At 35.6% G+C, this 22,158-nt stretch overlaps 6 protein-coding genes across 8 annotated transcripts; 2 read left to right on the forward strand and 4 right to left on the reverse strand.

Annotated features, from left to right (window-relative positions):
* Nucleotides 1-4,292: 4,292 nt before the first annotated feature.
* On the reverse strand, nt 4,293-6,797 carry LOC108848413 (bZIP transcription factor 30). Its single transcript, XM_018621776.2, has 4 exons — nt 5,501-6,797; nt 5,275-5,407; nt 5,095-5,179; nt 4,293-4,702 (listed from the first exon to the last, which is right to left on the reverse strand). Exons 1-4 carry the CDS (start codon nt 6,502-6,504, stop codon nt 4,524-4,526), a joined length of 1,401 nt encoding a protein of 466 aa, XP_018477278.1. The 5' UTR covers nt 6,505-6,797; the 3' UTR covers nt 4,293-4,523.
* A 407-nt stretch (nt 6,798-7,204) lies between these two features.
* LOC108850748 (bZIP transcription factor 29-like) lies at nt 7,205-9,097 on the reverse strand. The gene is made up of 4 exons (XM_018624226.2): nt 8,233-9,097; nt 8,005-8,137; nt 7,819-7,906; nt 7,205-7,419 (listed from the first exon to the last, which is right to left on the reverse strand). The coding sequence occupies exons 1-4, from the start codon at nt 9,021-9,023 to the stop codon at nt 7,211-7,213; spliced, it is 1,221 nt and encodes a 406-aa protein (XP_018479728.1). The 5' UTR covers nt 9,024-9,097; the 3' UTR covers nt 7,205-7,210.
* Nucleotides 9,098-13,361: 4,264 nt separating this feature from the next.
* On the reverse strand, nt 13,362-14,931 carry LOC108849541 (protein BASIC PENTACYSTEINE4). The gene is made up of 3 exons (XM_018623098.2): nt 14,730-14,931; nt 14,354-14,456; nt 13,362-14,280 (listed from the first exon to the last, which is right to left on the reverse strand). Exons 2-3 carry the CDS (start codon nt 14,411-14,413, stop codon nt 13,489-13,491), a joined length of 852 nt encoding a protein of 283 aa, XP_018478600.1. The 5' UTR covers nt 14,414-14,456; nt 14,730-14,931; the 3' UTR covers nt 13,362-13,488.
* A 1,137-nt stretch (nt 14,932-16,068) lies between these two features.
* On the forward strand, nt 16,069-18,355 carry LOC108855558 (uncharacterized). 2 transcript variants are annotated; one of them, XM_018629408.2, is made up of 10 exons: nt 16,069-16,215; nt 16,498-16,542; nt 16,637-16,714; nt 16,819-16,843; nt 16,935-16,967; nt 17,042-17,163; nt 17,253-17,383; nt 17,482-17,708; nt 17,797-18,059; nt 18,145-18,355. In XM_018629408.2, exons 1-10 carry the CDS (start codon nt 16,084-16,086, stop codon nt 18,229-18,231), a joined length of 1,143 nt encoding a protein of 380 aa, XP_018484910.2. In that variant the 5' UTR covers nt 16,069-16,083; the 3' UTR covers nt 18,232-18,355. The 2 variants fall into 2 exon arrangements, with proteins under 2 accessions (XP_018484910.2, XP_018484909.1); XM_018629407.2 differs by having other exon boundaries at nt 16,130-16,215; nt 16,494-16,542.
* LOC108855557 (epimerase family protein SDR39U1 homolog, chloroplastic) lies at nt 18,314-20,726 on the reverse strand. 2 transcript variants are annotated; one of them, XM_018629405.2, is made up of 12 exons: nt 20,581-20,726; nt 20,430-20,483; nt 20,194-20,269; nt 20,046-20,105; nt 19,810-19,928; nt 19,690-19,734; nt 19,515-19,593; nt 19,374-19,435; nt 19,166-19,268; nt 19,025-19,085; nt 18,874-18,944; nt 18,314-18,762 (listed from the first exon to the last, which is right to left on the reverse strand). In XM_018629405.2, exons 1-12 carry the CDS (start codon nt 20,719-20,721, stop codon nt 18,521-18,523), a joined length of 1,113 nt encoding a protein of 370 aa, XP_018484907.2. In that variant the 5' UTR covers nt 20,722-20,726; the 3' UTR covers nt 18,314-18,520. The 2 variants fall into 2 exon arrangements, with proteins under 2 accessions (XP_018484907.2, XP_056864847.1); XM_057008867.1 differs by having other exon boundaries at nt 20,430-20,468; nt 20,581-20,697.
* Nucleotides 20,727-20,864: 138 nt separating this feature from the next.
* On the forward strand, nt 20,865-21,387 carry LOC108851637 (30S ribosomal protein S31, mitochondrial). Its single transcript, XM_018625095.2, has one exon. The coding sequence runs from the start codon at nt 20,924-20,926 to the stop codon at nt 21,182-21,184; it is 261 nt and encodes an 86-aa protein (XP_018480597.2). The 5' UTR covers nt 20,865-20,923; the 3' UTR covers nt 21,185-21,387.
* Nucleotides 21,388-22,158: the final 771 nt, after the last annotated feature.

The following is a 22,158-nucleotide window of genomic DNA, read 5'->3' on the forward strand; positions in this document are numbered from 1 at the left end:
GTGACTTTTAAAATAGAAATATGAGCGAGTAAAAAATAATGAATTTATCTATTTTTATGAGACAAGATTTCCATACATTTTACCACCACCGTTGCCATAACCAGCACCATTCTGATAATGAATTCCATTGTTTTGTATATCTTGCTGAGACACAGTTTTCATATATGTTATCCACTGTGCATCGGATTAGAAGAAATAAAATACCAAAATGAATATGTATGACACCTACTTATGAAAATAGTGGTGCTAAATTATTAACAGTGTATTGAAACTTAGTTATTTCGAACAGTATTATTCCAGTTTAACTACAATCGATAAAACCGGATAGTTGATTTCAATTTGAAATTGGTAAAGGGAACGTGGTATCACCAGGATATTATTATTAAGTTTTTGATGTGCTGTCTAGTCCCTTTTCACCTTCTGATATATCATATTGAAATTCAAGTCTTTTTGATTTAGGTTAAAGTGTGGTTCGTACTTTTCAATGCACCTTTAAAAGTTTCTTTGAAGTTTGATATAGGAATTATATCATTTCTAGTTGATGATTTTATTTTTTGCTAAGCAGACTATAGTGTGTTGAAATCATACGCATTTCAAAGAAGTTGTATGTATTGATGGGATTTATGTGTTGCAAATAGTTCTGAAGAGAAAGTTTTATCATGTACGCTTCCTACGCTCATTTCCATTGAGATTTGTGTTTTCTTTAGTAATCTCAAAGCTTTCTCATTTCTTCAATTGACAATCAACCTCCCCTCCAGTGATTACAATGTTTTCACCAATGGTTTTCATATTCAGAGAAATAATATGTTATATGGTTTATGTCTTAATTTGTCTTATGGATTTTTTCAATAGGATCTTATGTATCAACAATGCTGTCAGTTCTTTTCAAAATTTAGTACTTTTGATCAAATACTAATATGACAATATTGGGTTTAAATACATGAAGAAAACAGTTATAACTCAAATAATGTGAAACAACAATATAAGAAATTCAATCAAACCCGCGTGTATAAGATAAATAAATAAGGTGAGAGTTAGATCACCTTGTCTCAAACCTCTGTAGGATATTATAAGTCCCTTTGGATGATAACTCAATGATAATCGTCATTGGAATGAAGAAATATACTCCATTAGTTTTATACGTCATTGGAATGAAGAAATATTATAAGTCCTTTTGGATGATATCTCAATGATAAATGTCCACTTCACTCTTTTATACGCTTTGTTTGTATCCGTCTTGACTGCTATAAACTTATTTTGGCATTACTTATTAGTTCTTGACCTTTATTAGTTCTTGACCCGTTGAAACATTTTTTGTGCAGTAAGAATATTTTCCGAAATCAATTTTTCTGCCATGATAGCTGATTGTGTTTCCGAAATAAGAGAGGGAAGACAGATTTTCAGTTTCTACCATAATATTTTTGAAATGATTTTATATCATACATTATAAAGACTAATTGGTCTTAGTTCTGTCATTTTTGTTAGTCTCTCCGTTTTTGGAATAAGACAAGTATTTGTAAAGCTTAACCTTGTGTCCATTTTTATTTTCTAGAGGTCAAAAAATTATTGCCCAAATCCAGCAAATCCTTATTTTTAAGAGACCAAAAATGTTGGAAAAAAATGCAGTCGTTTCATCCGGTCTTTGAACTTTTTCTAGATGTATCATAAAAAATGCTTGTCTGAACTCATCCTCTGTCGTAATCCTAAGCAATCTCTGATTCATCTTATAAGTAATGGTCACAGTTATCTAATCCAAAAAGTTTTTGAAGTCTAAGGGCGAAGAATTAGTAAATAGGTCAGCAAAATAATCCACCGCTACAAGAGAAATTGCACTCTATGCACTAAACTTTTATCCTAACTAGGTGATTTTCCCGTGCTCATGCACGGGTATAAATATTTGTATAGTGAATATACTACAATAATTGATTGATATTTAGTTTTAGTTTTAAAGTAGTTTGTAATTTGTATGTAAAATTTATATCAATAATACTACATTAATTTAGTTTAGACATATGATTTTAGATATGTTATCTTCTATCAGTTTAATTGTTTTTACGGTCGATTTAGTTATTATTTGGATATATTGGATTACATATATTTCTATAAATTCAACTACACTATTTTTATTCAAAATATATTTAAATTTTGATTAATTTTCTTATTTGCATTTAAATTGGTTGTTGTCTTAGATATCTAAATATATTTTAGTAAAACTATGTATAACTTAAGATATATTATTCTTAGAATGAAATAATAAAAAATAAACTAAAGTGTCTGATTCCTACTTACATAAATTAATATAACAATAATATTCTCAAGTCTCATGCATATATATAAATTCTACAAAATAACTAAATTTTGACAGTTGATTAATATTTTATTTTCACTTGTTAATATGTTTTGAGTTATCCTATAATTTATATTTATAAAAAAATAAAATGTTATTATAAAGTTATATATTCTTATTGTATTTAAATCTATGATTTTAGATATAAGTTGGATTAATCAAATCACTCATGTTGTGAGTATACTAAGTTAAACATTTTTTTTCAAATGAAAACTGAAGTATAATTATTTTTTTATATAATTAAGTCAAATTTTATTTTATTTTATCGTTTAATTAAATGTGTATGTATTTTGGTAATATTTATCAAATTATATGTTAATTTTTTCAACAAATAATAGAAGATAAAGTGATGAACAATATTAAGTTATAAATATAAGTAATTAATAAATAAAAATATTTTATAAATTTTAAATAATTTTATGCTATGGATATGTTGAATGGTAACTGAAATTTAATTAAATTAAAAAAATATTTTAAATAACCTTGTAAATGATCAGATTTTCTAGGGTATTTTTATTATGGTTATATTAAGTTCCACAAACATAAAACATAAAATTAAAAAGGAAAATAAATGCTAAGAATTTTCTTTTAATTATGATAAAATACAATACCTACCTCGTTAAAAAAATTAGTGTTATTCTATTCTTTGATCAAAAAAATATTTTATCATTATTTGATTAAAATGTGTTTATTGTTGAAATTTATTTTGTATTTTATTCTCTCTTAAAAATAAGCAGTAAAACTATTTGTGATTACTTTTAAGAAATTATATTATATCAATTTATGTTACTTAATTATTTTATATAATCACTTTGAGAATATATATTTGTATTATTCAAAAAAATTTGTCAAAACAAATACAATTTCTTTTTTTTCTAATATCAAGATTATTTATATGTGTGAAATTCATTATTATGAAATCAAATTATATGAAAATATAGTTTTCCAGCAAAGAAAGTATAGATATAAATAATTTATTTTATTACTTCAAAAGTAAATTTTATGTTATTTAAAAAAAAATTTAAATGGAATAACTCTATTTTGTGAACTTTCCTTTTAAATGAAATCATATTATATGTACATATATTTTCGTTTCTAAATTCAGTTTTTAAAATTTTTAGACTTTTCCTTTTTATAATATATTATATTTTGAAAATTTTAAAAATCAAACTAAATTAGATGTAATATTTTTATTTCATTAAGGATATCTCAAAAATTAACTCTCTTAAGAATTAAAATCAAGATTATTTTGTGAACTTTCCTTTTTATGAATTACATTATATATAAAATGTATTTTCGTTTTTTTTTAATTTTTAATTTTTCTTAGATATATAGGTTATTTTTAAAAAAAAGGAAACCTAAATAAAAAAGGAAAAATAAAATAAAACAGGCATATAATAATGATAATTAGATATATATTTGATTTATTAAGGGTATCATTGTAATCAACCACCGTGAGAGTTAACGTGAGCGCGACACATAGGAAACTGACTTCTCAAATAATATTATAGAGATTAAGTCAATGTACTAAATTTCACACTTAGATATTTTTTTTGTAACATCGTAAATATTTTCTTAATTTCATTATTTTTTGTATTTTAAACCAATTCAGTCTACTTTTAAATACAGAAAGTTTGGAAGTGACAATAAATCTTTCGTAAAGATATTAAAACGTATTATAAACGTAAAGATATTACACGTATTATAAACTTTTATAGAAAAAATAACTGACACTCGCGAGAAAGTAAACCTAACCTCAGGGGCTCCTAAAGAAAAGGTTAATTTGTGCGAACAAAAACCAGTTGAACATTCTAGATATTTGGAAAAGAAATTCAGGAAACTATATGTAGGCAAGAATATAATGTGTCTGAAACAAAGGGGTTAAGTTTATACGTAAGAGAGAATCAGTTTCAGTGACACTTTGTCTCAGAGAAGAGGTTCAAAATCCCAAACTCTATAATTATTATAACCAAAACGACTGAAGATCACTCTTTCGAGAAGCAGTTCCTCACTGTAGTTATGTATCTGTTTCTTCAGGATAGACATACTCTTTAAGTCTTTTATATATGTATGTTTCTTTAACAATTTCCAAACACTGTCTCTGCACAAAACATGATTATCATATATCTATGTAACTTGCGGATCACACTTCTTCCTCTTCTTCTTCTTACCCAATTCATTTGATCTGTGCTTTGGAATGCTGCATCTGCTGCTGCTGGCTAATGCTTAGCTGCTGAAACATCTCCGGGCTTAGCGTCGTCTTCGATATGTTAGATTCCCTCCTGCTGCGGCTGCTTGTCTCACCTATCACCAGCTTCAATCGCTGGACTTCTTCATTCAGTTTCTCAGACAGAGCTGCACAAGATAGAAAACAAAATGGTTTTTTTTTTCGTTTATAGCCGTCCGCTCTAAAGCCTAAACAAAAAAAAAATGTAACTTGTCTAGGAGAATTGAGTGATGGACATGCACTTACTACACTCCTAAAAGAAAGACGCTAATCCGGGTATGTTTAGTTTTTTTTTCATACATAGAAACAAAATAAAACATTGTTCCTACTCAACGTTGGGGACATGACAGTGACTAGATTCCATCTGCGTTCGAATATAAAACAACACCTAGAGCAACTCTAATATATACTGTATAGAACACTAGAAAGAAAGAAAAAAACACTGTTCCTACTTAAGGCTGGGGACATTGGTTCCATCTGAGTTCGAATATAAAAAAACCCTAATACGCTGCGTACGTACCATCGCGGAGTTGTGCCTGCTGCTCCATAGCTTGAAGACGGAACTTGAGCTCACTGTTCTGGTTCGTCAACCCCATTGAATCTCTCTAAACCGCCAAACAAAGTAAATATATAAAAGACTAGCGACTTAATTCAAAAGAAAGTAGGACAGTTTGTGGTGGTTGTGTGTGTTTTCTCTCACCTGCAAATGCGTGAGCTGAGCTGATAACGTAGTGGCTTCAGTCTGAAGGGTCTGCACCTTGTGTTCTAACTCTGCCATGTACTGCGTCTTCCGCTCCTTTGAACGTGCAGCAGACACACGGTTCGCCAATATCCTTACAAAAATTATTAAAAACAAACACTCACATCACAACAACACTGTTCGCCAATATCCTTACAATAACAATAATAATTTATATTATTATTACCTTTTAACACGCTTAGGGTCAGACATAACAATCTCGGCGAGTTTCTCATCAGCTGAGATCTTCTTCATCTCAGCCGCAGTAAACTCACCGTTTCCGAATTCGAAACTCGAATTCCCTTCACCAGAACTGGTCAGCGGAAGCTTATTATCATCACCACCACCACCAAAGTCCAGTTTCCCCATGAAACCACTATCCATGGAGACACTCCTGTAGTGTCTACTAGTTGGAGGAGCAATGTCTCCCCCGGCTCTCCTCTTCACACCTGAAGAAACCTTCACATTGTTGCCACAGGCAGCACTGCTCTCTCCTTCGGAGTCACTGCTGGCAGTCTTCCTCGTCCCGCTGCTCTCCATCTCCTCTCCTCCGAAAGAGTTCAAAACATCAATGTTATCAAGATTCATATAAGCCTTGAAGATATCGTCCATAGCTTCACTCTCGGATCTTCTTCCAGGCTCTTCCTTGACCAAGTTGGACCAATTCGAAGCACCACCACCCTCTCCCCCGGAGACGGATCTCTCCAGAGACCTCGATGATGGGATCAAAGGAGGAGACTTCAGACTCGAACTAATAAACCCGAACGTGACATCGCTGTTGGAACGCCGATGAGACTTCCTCGGCGGTAGATTCTCGGGACCATCGCCGATGATCCTAGAGGTGGAATGACACATCGTGAACGGTGACGGAGGCAGAGACGGGCTGAACCCGGCGCCGTTTCTCTCCTCCACCGGCGGAGAAGGGTTTAACGGCGGGAGGGAGTCGAAGGAGAAGAAGGAAGAGGGCTGGGAGGTGGAGCGGGAGTGTTTGAGCTGTAAGGTGGCCGGGATCTGAGAGTAGGGAGGGATCGGAGGCGGAGTTCCGGCGGTGAAAGGCTGTGGGGAGGAGGAGCGGATAAGAGGAGGAGGAGGTTGATTCGAGTGGTGATTAGGGATTAAAGGGAGTTGCTGTTTTGGGATGGAGGAAGGTCTCTGCGTCATACTGGTGTCTGTGCCACTACCACCACCCATTTGATCTTCAATAAAAGTCGCAGCCTTTGAGAAGAAGAAGCTCCAAAAACCCTAAAAGTTGGAAGGAATCTTTCGATGGTGAATAAAAAAAGATCTAACGCACACTAATTGACTTTCCAAATCGAGAGATGAGACTATTGAATGCGAAATCTCTCTTCTTCTTCTTTCTGCTCACCCAAATCAATGGCGCAGGAAGACTTCTCTTGAAACGTTGACCAAACCTCAATCAATCAATCCACTGGTCGGAAAAAGGAACATCCCAGAACAAACAAACACCACTTTCGTCTTTTTTTTTTTTTTTAAGTTTGGATAAATACAAAAGAACCCTGCTTTTACTTTAATTTTGAAAACATGACTCTTTTCTTACTCAACTGGATTAAATTAAACAAAACAAAAAAAGACATCGAAAAGATATCGCATTTGTCTGAAATCTCTTTTTCAAAGACTCTTTTCTTACTCAACTGGATTAAATAAAAAGACACTACAAAGATATCACATTTGTCTGAATCTCTTTTACAAAGCCTTCACCTTTTGTTCAGATATGATAGATTTTTTTTTTAACTTAGACTCTCTTGCACTTATAATACATAAACTGAAACAACTTAATTAAACTATATATATATATATATATATATATGCTACTTCAATCAATCTTTGATACCAAAGCTGCCACTTCCTTGGATCCATGATCATGATATTCATTTCTTCATTCGAAATTATAATTATTTGTCTGCTGCGGCGTCTTTTGAAACTGCTGGTTGATGTTGAGTTGCTCCAACATGTTTGCGTTCGTTCTCTCACTTTCCTTCCTCCGGTATTCACTCACCTCTTCTCTTAGCCTACTCATCTCTTCTCTTTGCCGACTCACCTCTTCTGTTAGCCGATGCACTTCTCCAGTCAAGTAATTGTTCAATTCTGCAACAACAAAAACGTATACGTCTCAGAAGAAATGCAACCACATAGAGATATAATATATAGATTCCACGTTTACACATCATTCAAAAATCTTTATCTTTTACCATATACATCTACCTTTCTTTAGTAATGAAGATTTATGAGAATTTAAGAAAGATCTAGCACTTATAGTTGCTCTCAATGCAAAGTAACCTGTCAACCGCTCGCTTTTAACTCGAGAGAGTAAGATATAACATTTTAAATGGTAACAAAAGTATTAATAAGCCTAGAGTTGTTTCCACATCAAGGTATCAGATCATGCAAGTAACGATCCATGAAATGTCTCGTCAAAACCCTAATTTGCAAAACAAATCACTTGCTGCTAAGTATATAAAAACAATTAATTAAAGATGAGAGTACCATGATCACGAACTTGCGCGTGCTCCTCCCCTCCACCAAGAAGAATCTTCAGTCGCACGCACTCGTCATCCGCCGTCATTCTTTCTCTCTGCTTACAACAACAATACATTACAAGCTTTAATTAACAAAAGGAATCTTCTAATGATAATTAAAATGGCTGCTAATACGTGATTATATATGCGTCACCTTCTCAAGCTCGAGCTCGGCAGTCAATTTAGCAATCTGTTTGTAAAGTGTCTCGACTTGGATTTCCAACTCGGACTGGCGCAGCGCCTTCCTCTCCTTTGAACGTGCAGCTGCTTCCCGGTTCGACAAGATTCTGAAATAATGATATATGATCACATGTATAAATGTCACAAAAAAAAAACAAATATATACAATCTAAGCTAATAAGCTATATAGAAGACTGATTACCTTTTGACACGCTTAGGATCAGTTTTTGCCATCGCTTTGAGATCGTCACAGGCTGCAATCTTACTTAGTTGATATGCAGTAAAAACACCCCCGTAAGCAATATCGTTCCCCACATCAACCGAAACACCCTGAGGATTAGGAGGAGCATAGAGACAACTATCGGCTGAAACACTCCTCCAAATTCTGTTCGGAGGAGCAATCTCGTTGCCTGCTCTTCTCTTATTCCCATTCAAAACATCAACGTTCACATCCTCGTGAGACCACGAATTTTCTCTAACGCTCCTCGCGCCAACGGGCATCTCTATTGGCTTCGGGTAGATTCCTTGATTGTTCTGAGCCGCCAACAGTGATACGAAATTATCACTGCTGCCCCGTTTATGAGCGAGATAACTGCCCGAGGAGGAGTTGAGCATCTGCGTGCATGGGTGAAGAGGGGGTGTCATTTCTTTGTTGGCCACCGTTGCTGACTGAGAATACCGTAACGACGACGGGCTCAACGGTGGCAATGAGAAGAGAGACGACGGGGGCTGCTGAGATAGCAGCGGCTGCTGCTGCGAGGGGCTTGATCCGGGGATGAAATTCGGCGACCAGTACTGGGATGGCTGATCGGTCGTCGGTGGGAACTGATGACACGGCGGAAAGGGTGCGAGTGAGCTTCCGCTAGGCGGCGGCGGCATGGTTGCTGCTCTATTGAAACTCTCGTTACCGCCATCGCCAAAAGGGTTATAAGTCGTCGGGTATTGGCTGAGACCGGAGGAGTGTGAAGGAGGAATATCGGCGTGACCATCCATCGAACGGTGTCTCGAGTGTCTGCATCATATCCAAGTAATTGTCTCTACCACTCATTTTTTTTCTTACGATAACCAAATAAAATAACGAAAGATGAACTGCGGAAAAGGTACATATATATAGACAAATATAACCCTTGAAAGAAACTAGCAGGCTATACATGACTAGAATAGTAGAATCATTATCGAAATGAGTATCATCATCAGTCAGTTAGTTTATAGAGAAAGAAAAAAAAAAATACTGAAACGTTGAGTAAGAGAATATACCAGAGCTAGGGAGAGGAGATTGCACCTGAAATGGTTGATGGCTTTCGAAAATGCTTTTGTTGCATGATACTTGCTTGGACGAGCTACCTATTTATATTTATGGGATATTTACGTTTTCTGTACAATTCCGGAAAGAAGGAAAAAGACAAAAGAGTCTAGTTTGGAGTCTTCTGATGGGGTCTCTCAATCGGTCAAGAGGAAAATATATGTTTTTGTCGTCATCCTCCTCCACATAATTGTACATAGTCAATCAATGATTATTTCCCTTTTCAAGTTTAAACTTAACTTGACCGGGAGACTGTGGTCAAATGATGGAATGTCAACACATATCAATTCGATCTGCCTATTATACGAAATTAAGTCACATTTTCCTATTTATTTTATACGGATATGAGCGACAGTATTTTGTACCCGAGAAAAAGAATTTATCTGTGGATTCTACCTCCCTATTTGAATACTCGGAAGAAAGTTTATCCGTGAATTACACCTCTCACTCGAAGTCAAATACGTGTCTTTAATAGATCCGAGTTTAACCCCTTTTAACTTTCAAAAAAAAGTTTAAACTTAATTTTTTTCACCAGTCAATTTATATTTCGAAGTTATATTTAAATGTTTACAAAACAAGTATACTTTTTCAAATGTTACATGATACATTTATCAATGTTTTTGCTTCCTTTAATGTTAAACATTATGTTTGTTATCCCGTTTAATCCCGACCCGGATTCCAACAGGACTAACCGATTCCAAACCAATTAATTTTAATACTTTATTGGTTTTAAATATCTAAGATCTAAATCGAACCAAACCTGACATGATTCAAATCAAACCTGAACTAACAAATTCTAGTTGTCTTATTGAATCCAAATATCTAAGGCTCGAAAGACTCGGATCCGACAAGATCTGACATGAATCAGACCAAGAGACTCGAATGTCCATTTCTACTTTGATCTATATAACAAATAAAAAACCATTGATTCTTGGTTGTTTTGATAAACTAGCTGATTGATTATTTACGTGAAATTCATCTATTGAATCAAAATAATCCATGGTAATAATTAATTGTTAGTTGTTTTAAGATTTGATAAGGTTTATGCTAGAGATATTTATTTGTAATGATAATATTTTTAAAAATTTACATCTAAATGAAAGTTATATAATAGACTTTAAAAATAATATTATTTGCAGGTAAAAGTTTTCGGAGTTATGTTGAACTAAATTTTATAAATTCGACTATATATTAAAGTAAAATTTTGTATAGTTGCCTAGCGCCAGTTATCCAAAACAAACTAGTGAGAGAGATATGCTACGACCACAACCCTAGTCATTGTAATGACTTTTCGCATTTCATAAGGCTCGTTAGAAACTTTCTCTAGCATCCCCCGGATAGTCGTTCTCCTCCGCTGTTGAAGGTTTGTATTAGACATATTTCTTTTATAATGTTTTGTTATGCACTAAATATGTATATGTTTTGTTGATTTTTCAGGTACTTATGGGGTCAACAGATGAGTCAGTGCTTAACCATTTTAAGACTCGGTTCCCGCAACAGAGGCTGCCAGTTTAACGATTTTTTGTTGTCATGTTGTTTAACTATCAAAATTATAATTTAATTGTTTGATTTTTTATTTTCAATTTATCTAATCCCTTAGACTATATTTGAGAAGTGATTTGTACATGTGTCATCACTATAATTACTCTCAACCAAAAAAAGATGACATGGTTTAAAAAAAATATGACATGGCATCGATTTAATTGTAACATGTTAAATTTTCTATATTAAAATTTATGTTTTTGGTAAGATTTCTTAAAAATAGTAATGACTATTTTCTATATACGAATTCATATTTTTGGCAAAGTTTCGTAATATAGTAATAACTAATAAATTTTATATCAAATTTTTTTTACAAGTATCTATTTTGGTAAAATTTTAGAAATATGGTAATACTAATAAATTTTATATATCTATTAAAATAATATAATTATATATATAGATAATAATTACGAATTTTTTTTCATCAATTTATGAATCATATTTTTATTATCAAAATAAGTATAGTTATATTTATATATTTATCAACTTATATATGTTATTTATATTAATGTATATATTTATTAGAACTAATTTAAAATAAAAGTTAACTGAATAAAATATAATATGAATAAAATAACTGTATAAATTTTTAATTGTTATTTTTACAATTTAAATAAAATAAAATTAAAAAGTTAAAGTAAACTTGAATAAATCAAACTAGAAAAATTACATTATAGTTTTACTTTTTAACTAATAAAATTTAAATTTAAGTACTGAAAATCGAAAATTTGTTTATGTAAAAATGTTTTTAAAATTTTTATATCTGCGCATGGCGCAGGAAAACTCCTAGTTCATGTAGAAAAGTGAAGTAATTTTCATCAAGTCAAACAGCCGAAACAATGTTACACACAATATATAATCTGAAATGGATATGTATTTGTTTCCAAAAAAACTCAATATTAAAAACTACCAAACCAATAAAAATGCTTTTATATCTTTCGTTTACAAATATTTACCACCATAAAAGTAATGTAATATTGAAATTTTTAAATTTTTAAATTTTTTCAAAGAATCTAAATGTTGAAAATATATTTAATTTTATAAATCTAGATATAAAATATAACATTCCAAAATTTTATTTATATCCGCGATTTCACAGATATATACTTAGTACAAAACTGTTTATGTGAATAATGGGTTGTTAACAAGTTTATACGCGTTTTTGTCAAAAAAAAAACAAGTTTATACGTGGCAAAAATAGCGTCACACTATAGTTCTATCAACACAACTAAAGTTTATACGTGGCAAAAATAGATTAATTATTGTTTGATTGATTGCTGTGATTGCTTGACATGAATGTATTGATTGAGCTAGAAAGAATTGAACATAAGTTGATAGATGAGTGTATCGAACATGAATCTGGATAATGTGTTATGCAATTTGAATTGAGTGGGACACCGAAAACGGGTGGTGTCTAAAGTGAGGTCAATTGGTATGACTAGAAATCGATAAAAATGAATGATGATAAGAATTAATCTGGATATGATTGAAAGTTAATAAGATGGTAGAGGGTTATGACGCCCCCAAAGAGAGATGAGGTTGTGTTCTAGTTTGGCGAGTGCCGGTCTGGCATGTCGATTTGGCAAGTGCCCGTTGGGAAAATGCCGGTTGGGTGGAGAGTGGTGAAACACGAGGTGTCCGGGCGGTTGGCTTGGGGGCACTAGTGGATTAGAGGTCTAGAGGTGTAGGTCAGTTAAATATAATTATATGTGTCGTAATGAATAAGTTCATTACATTATGTGATGTTGATAATAACATTGATGACTTGATTGTTAGTGGCTAGTCAATTCTTGTATCGCAGTGAACAATATAGAGAGGTTCATGCGGTGAGACCGGTCTAAAACCGCTTCACTAAACATAATCCATTTACTTATGTTCTTTTTCCCATTTTCCTTGTGTACATGATAATAAGTAAAAGTGAGGATATGGTTGGATTAGTATTTCTAACCAAAAGCATCAAAGACTCCCGAGACCAGGAACGGGACACAACGGTATTAGACACGTGTAGATAACATCCGTTCTAAACCCTGGTTCGGACGACAGGAGAGCGGGTCGTTACATTATTTGAGCTAGGACAAGAGATGGTCATAAAGATACGGAGACCAACCAAGATGAGAAAATGAAGAGATACATCAAGAACAATGAGTAGTAAATGATCCACCCGGATCCCGTGTGGCTCCTGCCGTGAAACAAACAAAACAACCATTCAGCTACCAAGGCAATTCCAGATGTGAACGTAGCTGAGACTGCTTATGACTAAAACTTTCACAATCGCTGGATTCGGAATTTCCAGGAATGCTCTCCTTGTTTTGGCGAACCACCCCACCCTACAGTCTCCAGCACTTTGTTCATCTTTATTTTTCAGAAATGATTTTTTGTTTTGTTTTATTTTCTCTCCTCTCCTCGGTATAAAAGGACAGACTAGTATAGTGAACGTTAAAGTTATGTATGAAAAATAAGATTTTGTAATCTGAAAACAGTTAAGATTTGTTTTTAAAACCGAAACAGATTCTAAACATATTTTTTAAACATATTTGTTTTTTACCATACACAAAAACAAAGACCACCTAAACTTAATAATAAGAACTAAGAGCTGCAGACCGTTGAGGCTAGTTACTTGATAGTGATGTAGCGGTTGGTCCCGTGCCTAGCCCAATAGTCTTTTAGGTCAACATGAGACGAGAGATCATATCCTTCTGCTGCTAAATGGCTTAGTAATCTGGAGAAAACATTCCCGCTCATTTTCCTACCGCCCACCCGAGAATGCCTCTTGTTTGGCATCTGTGGTAACGGATACTGCGACAAGGTGGTCGTGCAGCAAGACGATTGCCAACCACCGTTCCCCCATTTGTAACACTGATGCGCAGAGCCTGTGCACGTGCAAACCGGCACGGGCATAGTCTTCTCATCAAAGGTGACCAAGTTTAAACCGAAATGGTTAGTGTCCCAATCTTTTTTACATTTCTTTCCAGGAGAAGCAACCAGAAGGTTCAGATCTTCACCCACTTTCTTTCCTTTTTTCCTTTTGATTGCCTTGGTCGTGTTAGTTGATGTAGTAGTAGTAGTAGGGCAGACATCATCAAGAGTGAAACCATCATCATTATCACCATCCCCTTGATAGCGCTTACCACCACCGGACATAGCAAAGTTGAGACTGTTTTCATGGTGCTGAAGGGCAGCAAGAGCATTGTCCCTCTCGATCAAAGCTTTATCTCTTTCGGCAAGGGCTTTGTCCCGTTGCTGAAGGGCTTGGTCTCGAGCTGCGACGGCTTCCAATTTGGCGGAGACAGCTTGGTTGCGTTCGTGAACAGCGGCGTCTCTTTCGGCGAGGATGGACATGATCTTTTTGTTCATGACCAAGGCATTGTGTTGCTCTTTGATCTGATGGTGAGGTAGCATATTCCACTGTACAACACACATTGGTTGAGTTAAGTAAAGATTTGAAGACAAAAAGCACAAATAGATTTGTTTTTTGTACCATAGAGTTTGCTCCTTTTAAGTAATCAGACCCATTTGCATACTGCCCACCATTCTCCATTCTTCAACAAAAAAAAGAAGATGAAAGCTTCTTCTGTCTTTCTCTGAAACAAGTGTAATAATTAGAAGAAGCAGAGACATAATCAATCTAATAATTTCTCAGCTAGGGTTCCGTCCGTCGTCAGAGCATAATAATCTAAATTCCCAGGAAACATGTCACAAAGGATACGAATAGTGTAGAATTGATCTATCTAAAAAAAAGCCTTTGCGCCCTAAAACAAACAGATATTGGAAAAATACAAAAAAAAAATCGAAACACTTTCAATAATACCCCCAGACCAGACATATTAGAAAACATAAAAGGCGCGAACGCTTACGAGCTTGTAGAAGAAACAGGCAAATGGATATATTGATTGAGAAAGAGATCTTAAGGCAGGCAGGCAAGGCAAGCAGGGAGAAGAAAGATGAGTGTCAGAATGACGAACGACGAGAAGAAGCAGAAAGGAAAAAGAAGAGAGGGAGAGGGAGAGGGAGAGAGAGAGAGAACTCTACTTGTCATTTTACTAACATGCCCTCATCTCTAATACTACCAAGCTCGAACCCTTATAAAGGACAACCTCGTCTTTTCCTTCCGATCTTTCCTTAGTGGAAAATTAGAATCTGTTAAAAAGAGTTATATGCTATGGTTTCTTCTCTTAGAAAGACAAGAGCGTCTGATCATCATTTTTTAGCGTAGAGATCAATGCCCCCCAAAACTTGGCCGGTTGTACTTGCTGTCCATGCTTTTCATCACCTCTTTCCTCAATTCCAAGTCCAAAAGCCTTCTCTTCCGGCTTCAACGTCTCTGATGGTATAACCACTGTGTTGTCCACCTAAGCACTACCTGTGCCACTGTCTATTTGTATCTCTCCTCCGCCACTTCCTGTATTTGGTTCATATCAACAACCAGAAGGCTGGTTCAGTCCTTTTATTTTAAACGTCAGTCAAATTAAGGTTCAGCTACTAAATAAGATATTTTTTTTTTTTTTGTGAAAACTTGAACGCCATTATCCCCATCAGTAATCATATATTCTATATCCTATAGGTAATAACCAAATATTTAGATGATTGATAGCCTCCTATACCTGATACCAATATTTGATTATTACCTATAGGCTATAGGATATTAGTTAGATCAAAATAAGGATATATAAGTCATTTGTTTATTAAACTCATACAAATGGACATAGAGATGTGTAAAATTTGTTCCATCTGGATAGAAAAACAAACATATTCAAACTATATCAAAATAGATCATTTGGATGGAAAAGACTCATAAAACTCCCAACAAAAAAGAATCAAACAGAAATCAAGACATAGAACAAAGCTAATCCCATGAATTAAAACGAAATTTACTACTCTGTTAATTTTGTGTATAAACAGTAAAATAAAAATAAAGACTTTCATTCTAGGAATCCAAAAATCAAAATACACTTTTAATTGGAAAAAATGCCAAGATCTACAGGGAGGAATTAATAAACTGAGCTAACAAGCTCAACAGAAAAACCCCAAATCTAATACAATTTTCCCAATAAAATTTTACAGCTCTCAACAAACCCTCACGACAAAACCCGAAGCAACAGTCGAGATGGCGGTAAGAGATTTGAGAGAGTAAAGAGAAGTAAGTTACAGTGAGTTGACAGTTAGGCCCGATGGGCCAACCATTGAGTAATCCCTGATGGGCTAAATAATATGCAGACTTGGACCAATACGCACCGTAGTATAAGGTATGGTTCATATAAAAGGAACGTGATCACCGTTTCTTTAACTTTTAAGTTTTGCTTCGGTGGTTGGGAAATATCAATTCCGTTGTCGCTCACACAGGTAATAATAATATCCTCTAATGGTCGGGCTAGCTCAATCGATTCGATTCGATTGATATCCTCCCTCCTAGTTTTGTGACTTTTGGTTTTTTTTTTCTAAGGATCTTTATCTTCGAATTCTAGGTTTTGTTGATATTCGAATCTGAGCTAGAAAAAGTCACCCACTTTTGATTTTCCGGCTGGATAGAAATTGCTTTTCTTTTTTTTAGATTTATGATTGCCCCTTCTCTTAATCCCATTCTGATTTCTACCACTCTCTAAATTGATCTTTTCTTTAAGGTAGGTTGGCTTTAGCTTAGCTCTGTACCAAGCAGCATCTAAAACTATGGTAAGTGTGTGTTTTTGTCCGCAAAGGTTTAATCTTTCAAATCTATTTAGCTTTTAAACAAATCACTCAAAAAACCTTTTGGGACATTTTGCAGTTTTTCGATGCATACCATTATCATGGAACCACCTTTGAGCAGAGTTACCGCTGCTACCCTGCTTCTTTTATCGACAAGGTGTTCCTCTCTCTATACCATTCAATCTGACATTGCTGATTTTATTTGGTCTTGGCTTTGCCCATTTCTTAGTTTCTAATTTCTAATTTCTATTTTCCTTGCAGCCACAACTTGAAAGTGGTGACAAGAGTAAGACCCTCTCCTCTTTTTTTTTTTTTTTTTTTCTGATCTCTGTTTTATATTGTTCAAGTCTCAGTTATGTTGTTTAAATCTATTTCAGTTATAATGCCACCATCAGCCCTTGATCGTCTCGGTACGCCACTACTTGCTTCTCGAATGTGTTAAAACAATTTTGAGAGTGCCTAATAATTGTGGAAACTTTTGCAGCATCTTTGCATATTGACTATCCTATGCTGTTTGAGCTTCGTAATGCTGGAAGTGAACGTGTTTCTCACTGTGGCGTCCTTGAGTTCATTGCTGAAGAAGGCATGATTTACATGCCTTATTGGGTATGTTCTCATTTTCCTTTGGGATTCTCCGTCTTGGGGGGGGGGATCATGCTGCTACTGATTATTTGCTACTTTTGATCTTAATCCAGATGATGCAGAATCTGCTCCTGCAAGAAGGAGACATTGTGAGAGTTAAAAATGTCACTCTTCCTAAGGGAACTTATGTTAAACTACAGCCCCACACTACTGACTTCCTCGATATCTCCAACCCTAAAGCCATGTGAGTAGTTCTCCTCATGCACCTTTCTCTCTTTAATTTTGTTCATTATTGCTTTTCTAGAAAGGCATTTCCAATGTATATATATGGGAACCTTGCAGCTTGGAGACAGCTTTGAGAAACTACTCATGCCTAACCACTGGGGATAGCATTATGGTTCCATACAACAATAAGAAGTACTTCATAGATATAGTTGAAACAAAGCCTGCTAATGGTATCAGCATCATTGAAACTGACTGTGAGGTTGATTTTGCACCTCCCCTTGATTACAAAGAGCCTGAACGTCCTAAAGCACCTGCTGCTGCTGCTGCTAAGGCTCTGGCAAAAGGTATGTAAAAGTAAAGTCATATTATTATGTAGTTTCTATTAGGTTTCAAGTTTTCTAATGGAGTTTTCTTCCTTCCCAAACTTCACAGCTGAGGAGGTTGAGGCTGAACCGGAACCAAAGTTTAATCCTTTCACGGGATCTGGAAGACGGTTAGATGGGAGACCTCTTTCCTACGAACCACCGCCTGCTACTGCTTCTTCTTCTTCCTCCTCCTCTAGCTCAAAGGACAAGCAGCCTGCTGTTGGTAATGGTAATGGACAGTCAACTGTAGCAGAGAGAGCTGCGAGACAAGCTCAAGGAAAGCTTGTGTTTGGGGCCAACGCAAACCGTGCTCCAAAAGAAGCTCCAAAAGTACTCAATTCAAACTTTATTGTTAAATGAGAAACTGCAATGTAATTAAGAGATGGATTACTTATGATTGTTCTTTTTGTTTCAGGTTGGAGCTGGAAAGGAGGAAGAAGAGAAGAAAGAAGAGTCAAAGTTCCAAGCTTTCACTGGAAAGAAGTATTCATTGAGGGGTTGATCAACTCAGAGTCTGCCAGTCTATTTATGCTCCTCCTCTCATGTTGTGTGTATTATATAACTACTAGTGCCTCGAGTTAAAATAAGGAAACAAAATGATTTAATAAAGCTCTCTCTGGTTTTTATCCTCTGGTTTGATGGGTGAGAGATGGTAGAATCACTTGTTTTCTATTGTCAGATACATACATCGCCTCTGAGTTTTTGCTCAAAAATAACAAATAGCAAAAGAATCTCAATTGTTTTTCTGTGACCAAATCTGATGCTGGAAGATGATCTGTGTTGTCGTCACCTTACTGCATAATGGCTCTGAGTGCATCTTTCACGTATTTGTATTTGAATTCAAAGCCAAGCTCTTTGGCTCTTACAGGTAAAACCTTCTGTCCTTCGAGAACCACAGTGGCACCTTCTCCGAGCAAAGCTTTGAGTGCAAAGTCAGGAACTGGTAGCCACGACGGTCGACCAAGAACGCTGCCTAGCTGCTGACACATCTCCCCAAGCCTAACTGGGTTTGGCGCTGTCCCATTTATAACTCCTGCCACGACCAACAAACCGAGAACACTCTGCTTTAGCCTTTTGGACCTATCCTAGTCTAGCAACACTTAAAAAGCTAACATAGAGCAACTTGTTATGTACGTGTTGTTACCTTGATAGGATGGTTTAGTGAGGGCCTCATAGATTAGACTCACCAAGTCATCCACGTGGATCCAAGAGAACCTACTCAGTGAATTGTGCAAAAAAAAAAAAATGGTCATTAGATTCGCAGAGAGGCGACAAGATGAAATGTTGGACTTTACCATTGTTGTCCTGAACCGAGAGGTCCTCCAGCAAACATTTGGAAAAAGGGTATCATCATGGCTAATACGAATAAAAACATCATCAGCACACACAATCACGAACAAGTTTCATTAGGGAGAGAGAGAAGACAGAGCACGCACCTAAAGCCCCACCATCTTTACCTAGAACAACACCAATGCGGATAAGTGCAACTCTTACATCCTTATTCGCTTTCAGCGCTGTTCCTTCCCATTCTCTGCAAACCTAAGCACACATGAATGTACGTATATTAATCAAAGGAGCAAAACTGTTTGCACATAAGAGTAAGATTTGACATTCATGAAGAAAAGTGTGTTCCAGGATTAGTACCTCTGAAAGATAATCATTTCCTGATGGGCTCTTTTCATCAAATACTCCCGTCTCACTAGTACCTGACAATTTAAATCTCATTAGTACTCTTGTTGGCAAAGATCAGATTTCACAGAGTGTGAAAAAACTTTGGTGACAGACCATAGTAACCAACAGCTGTGGCGCTAACTAGAACGGTAGGTCGAGCATCCAAAGGTGAATTATTAATCAACTCAACAACCTTGATGAAGTTTCCACACAAAAGAAAAAAAAAAGAGTTATGAATCAAAATAACTAATCAATAAGAGCTACAATCAAAGGAGTAATGAGTACTAACTTTAGAGGTGACGCGGACTCGGCTGTCCTTGATCTCTTTCTTGATCTGCAAGAAGCAAGCAAAAGATATGAGAGCAGGATAAAAAGGAAGAAGCAACAAAAGTTTAGAGAAGAAACTGACCTCGGGAGACCATCTTGTACTAATAGGCAGACCAGCCAAGTTGACAACAGCAGTAGAGCCTTGAATGCAGTCTCGCCACTCCCGTTCTTCAGCAATCACGATACCTGGGAAGTCCTTGGCTGCCATCAATTCAAGAAGTAGATGAATCAGAACACAAGAAGATAAGTTTTTTTTTTAATCGCATACAAAACACAGTGTTTATGATCCTAGCAGAATAGTGATTACCTTCTTCTTACCAGGAAAAATAAGCTCAGCTTTGGATTTAGAGCGAGTTAAGACACGGACAGAGTGATTATCTGCGTGATGAGTACAAACGTTAAAAACGTTTGCTGATGTTAAAAAAACGTCACTATAATAAACAAAAGAAGAAGAAGAGTAAAATACCAGAACGAAGTCTGTGAACCAACCGTCTCCCTACAAATCCAGTTGCTCCAGTTACTGAAACTGTCATCTGGTCTTCCTGTAGAAACAAAAGAAAGAAACCATTGAACTGTGAAAGTAAGAAACTCGAGAGTTTGGTCTTTTTGGGTCAAAGGGAGTGTTTCTGTTCAAATGTATATAATTCAATGCAAATGGAATGGGGTGTAGGTAAGAAATGGAGAATTTTGAATGAAAAATACCTTTTGGGATTTCTGAGAGCTACACAAAACCATGAACCTCTTTGTCCCTCCCATTTAATGTAAACCAAATATCAAACATTGATCATCATTATTCCACACAAGGAGAATGTTTTACACAAAAAAAAAAGAAAGAAATCAAAATAATTCGTACGGAGAAGGACGGAGGAACTGAAAGAGAAGATGAGAGAGCGAAGGAGGAGGAAAGAGACGCTGGTGAGCAGAGAAGCTCCATCGTGTTGCTGCTGATTTGATCGTTAAACACTGAGTGGTGGAGAGGAGGGGACACGTACATATTGAAAGAGGAAGCTAACTTAACGGGCACTTAATGGGCTTTCCCTGATTAAATCGAATAAAATCACGTAGGCCCATTTATCTCTATTTGGGCCCATAAGTGATTTTAATACTTTGAAATGTTTCTCTGTCTAGAAACGTAGAGGAAGGAAGAGGGAGAGGGAGAGAGAGAGAGAGAGAGAGAGAGAGAGAGAGAGAGAGAGATGGCGACGGCTATGCAGTGGTGCGGCGCGATGACGCGACGGATTATGATGACGCAGCGTACGTCTGCACAAGTGACGGCGGCGGCGGCGGCGGGGATGGAAGAGTGCGGGAGAGGGGATAGTAAGACGAAGAAAGGGAAAAGGTTCAAAGGATCGTACGGGAACTCGAGAGGGAAGAAGCAGAAGATGATTGAGAGAATCAAAGACAAGCTCGAACTCCCCAGATCCACTCCTTGGCCTCTCCCTTTCAAGCTCATCTGATCAATCATATCATTCTCTTATTCTATTCTATTCTTAGGGCTTTTCTCCTTTGCTACAAGTTATAAAACTGTCTGTATACTTTTACTTCTTCTTTATGAATCATTGATCTGTGTTTTTGTTTAAACTCATCAAATTTTCAATCTCCCAGTGCCAATTTGTGCACAAAGGTTGTTGAGTTTCATTGAGCTATTTGGTTTCCAGAACCTAGAGAGTCCTTTTTTTTTTAAGTCGTCTGCTTTAGATACCCATTAGGTGTGAATTGTCTGAATTCTTACTTGTTAAATTTAATCTGTCCTCTTTCCCTGTGATTAGAGATGATTCACTCACACCCTTTAACTGCTTGTCTAATTTACTTTATTGTATGAAGATTGTAGGACCAAAGCATAATCTCATTGATTGTGTATCATTTTCGAATGATTGTATGTTAGTAAGATCTGGCTTCAGTGACTCTTTCATTTGGAGTTTTTTCTATAACCTTTTTCACAACACGGGCAGGACTATCTAATGCCCGTATCTCAGTTCATCGGATAGGAGAGGGCAGAAAGTTTCCTGCTCTGAGCTTATTGTTCCCAGATATCATAATTTAGTTTCATCCATGACTATGATCAGAGATTGCTCTCTAGAAATTTTAGAGATATATAGTTGGGTTGCCTTGGCTAGCACTTGATGATCGTAGATTTGCCCAACATCTTTGTTTTCTTGAGTTTAACTCTTCTTTTTATTTCCAGGCAGTATTTGGACTTTGGATTCCATGTCTTCTCTAGCTTCTCTCTATTAATATGCATTTGGCCGTGTGTTTAGGCTAATCTTTAAATGTAAACGGAAACCTAGAATTTTTTTGCTTATAAATGTAGAATGATGGAAGCAAACAAGTTTTGTATGGTTTGTTGACTTGTGTTTATTATGCATGATCGAAAGACGAAAATAATTGCAATGATGCTCTTAGAAGATTCACGGAGATTTTGGAATTACTA

The sequence above is a fragment of the Raphanus sativus genome, chromosome 4, assembly GCF_000801105.2.
Source record: "Raphanus sativus cultivar WK10039 chromosome 4, ASM80110v3, whole genome shotgun sequence".
Lineage (NCBI taxonomy): Eukaryota > Viridiplantae > Streptophyta > Magnoliopsida > Brassicales > Brassicaceae > Raphanus > Raphanus sativus.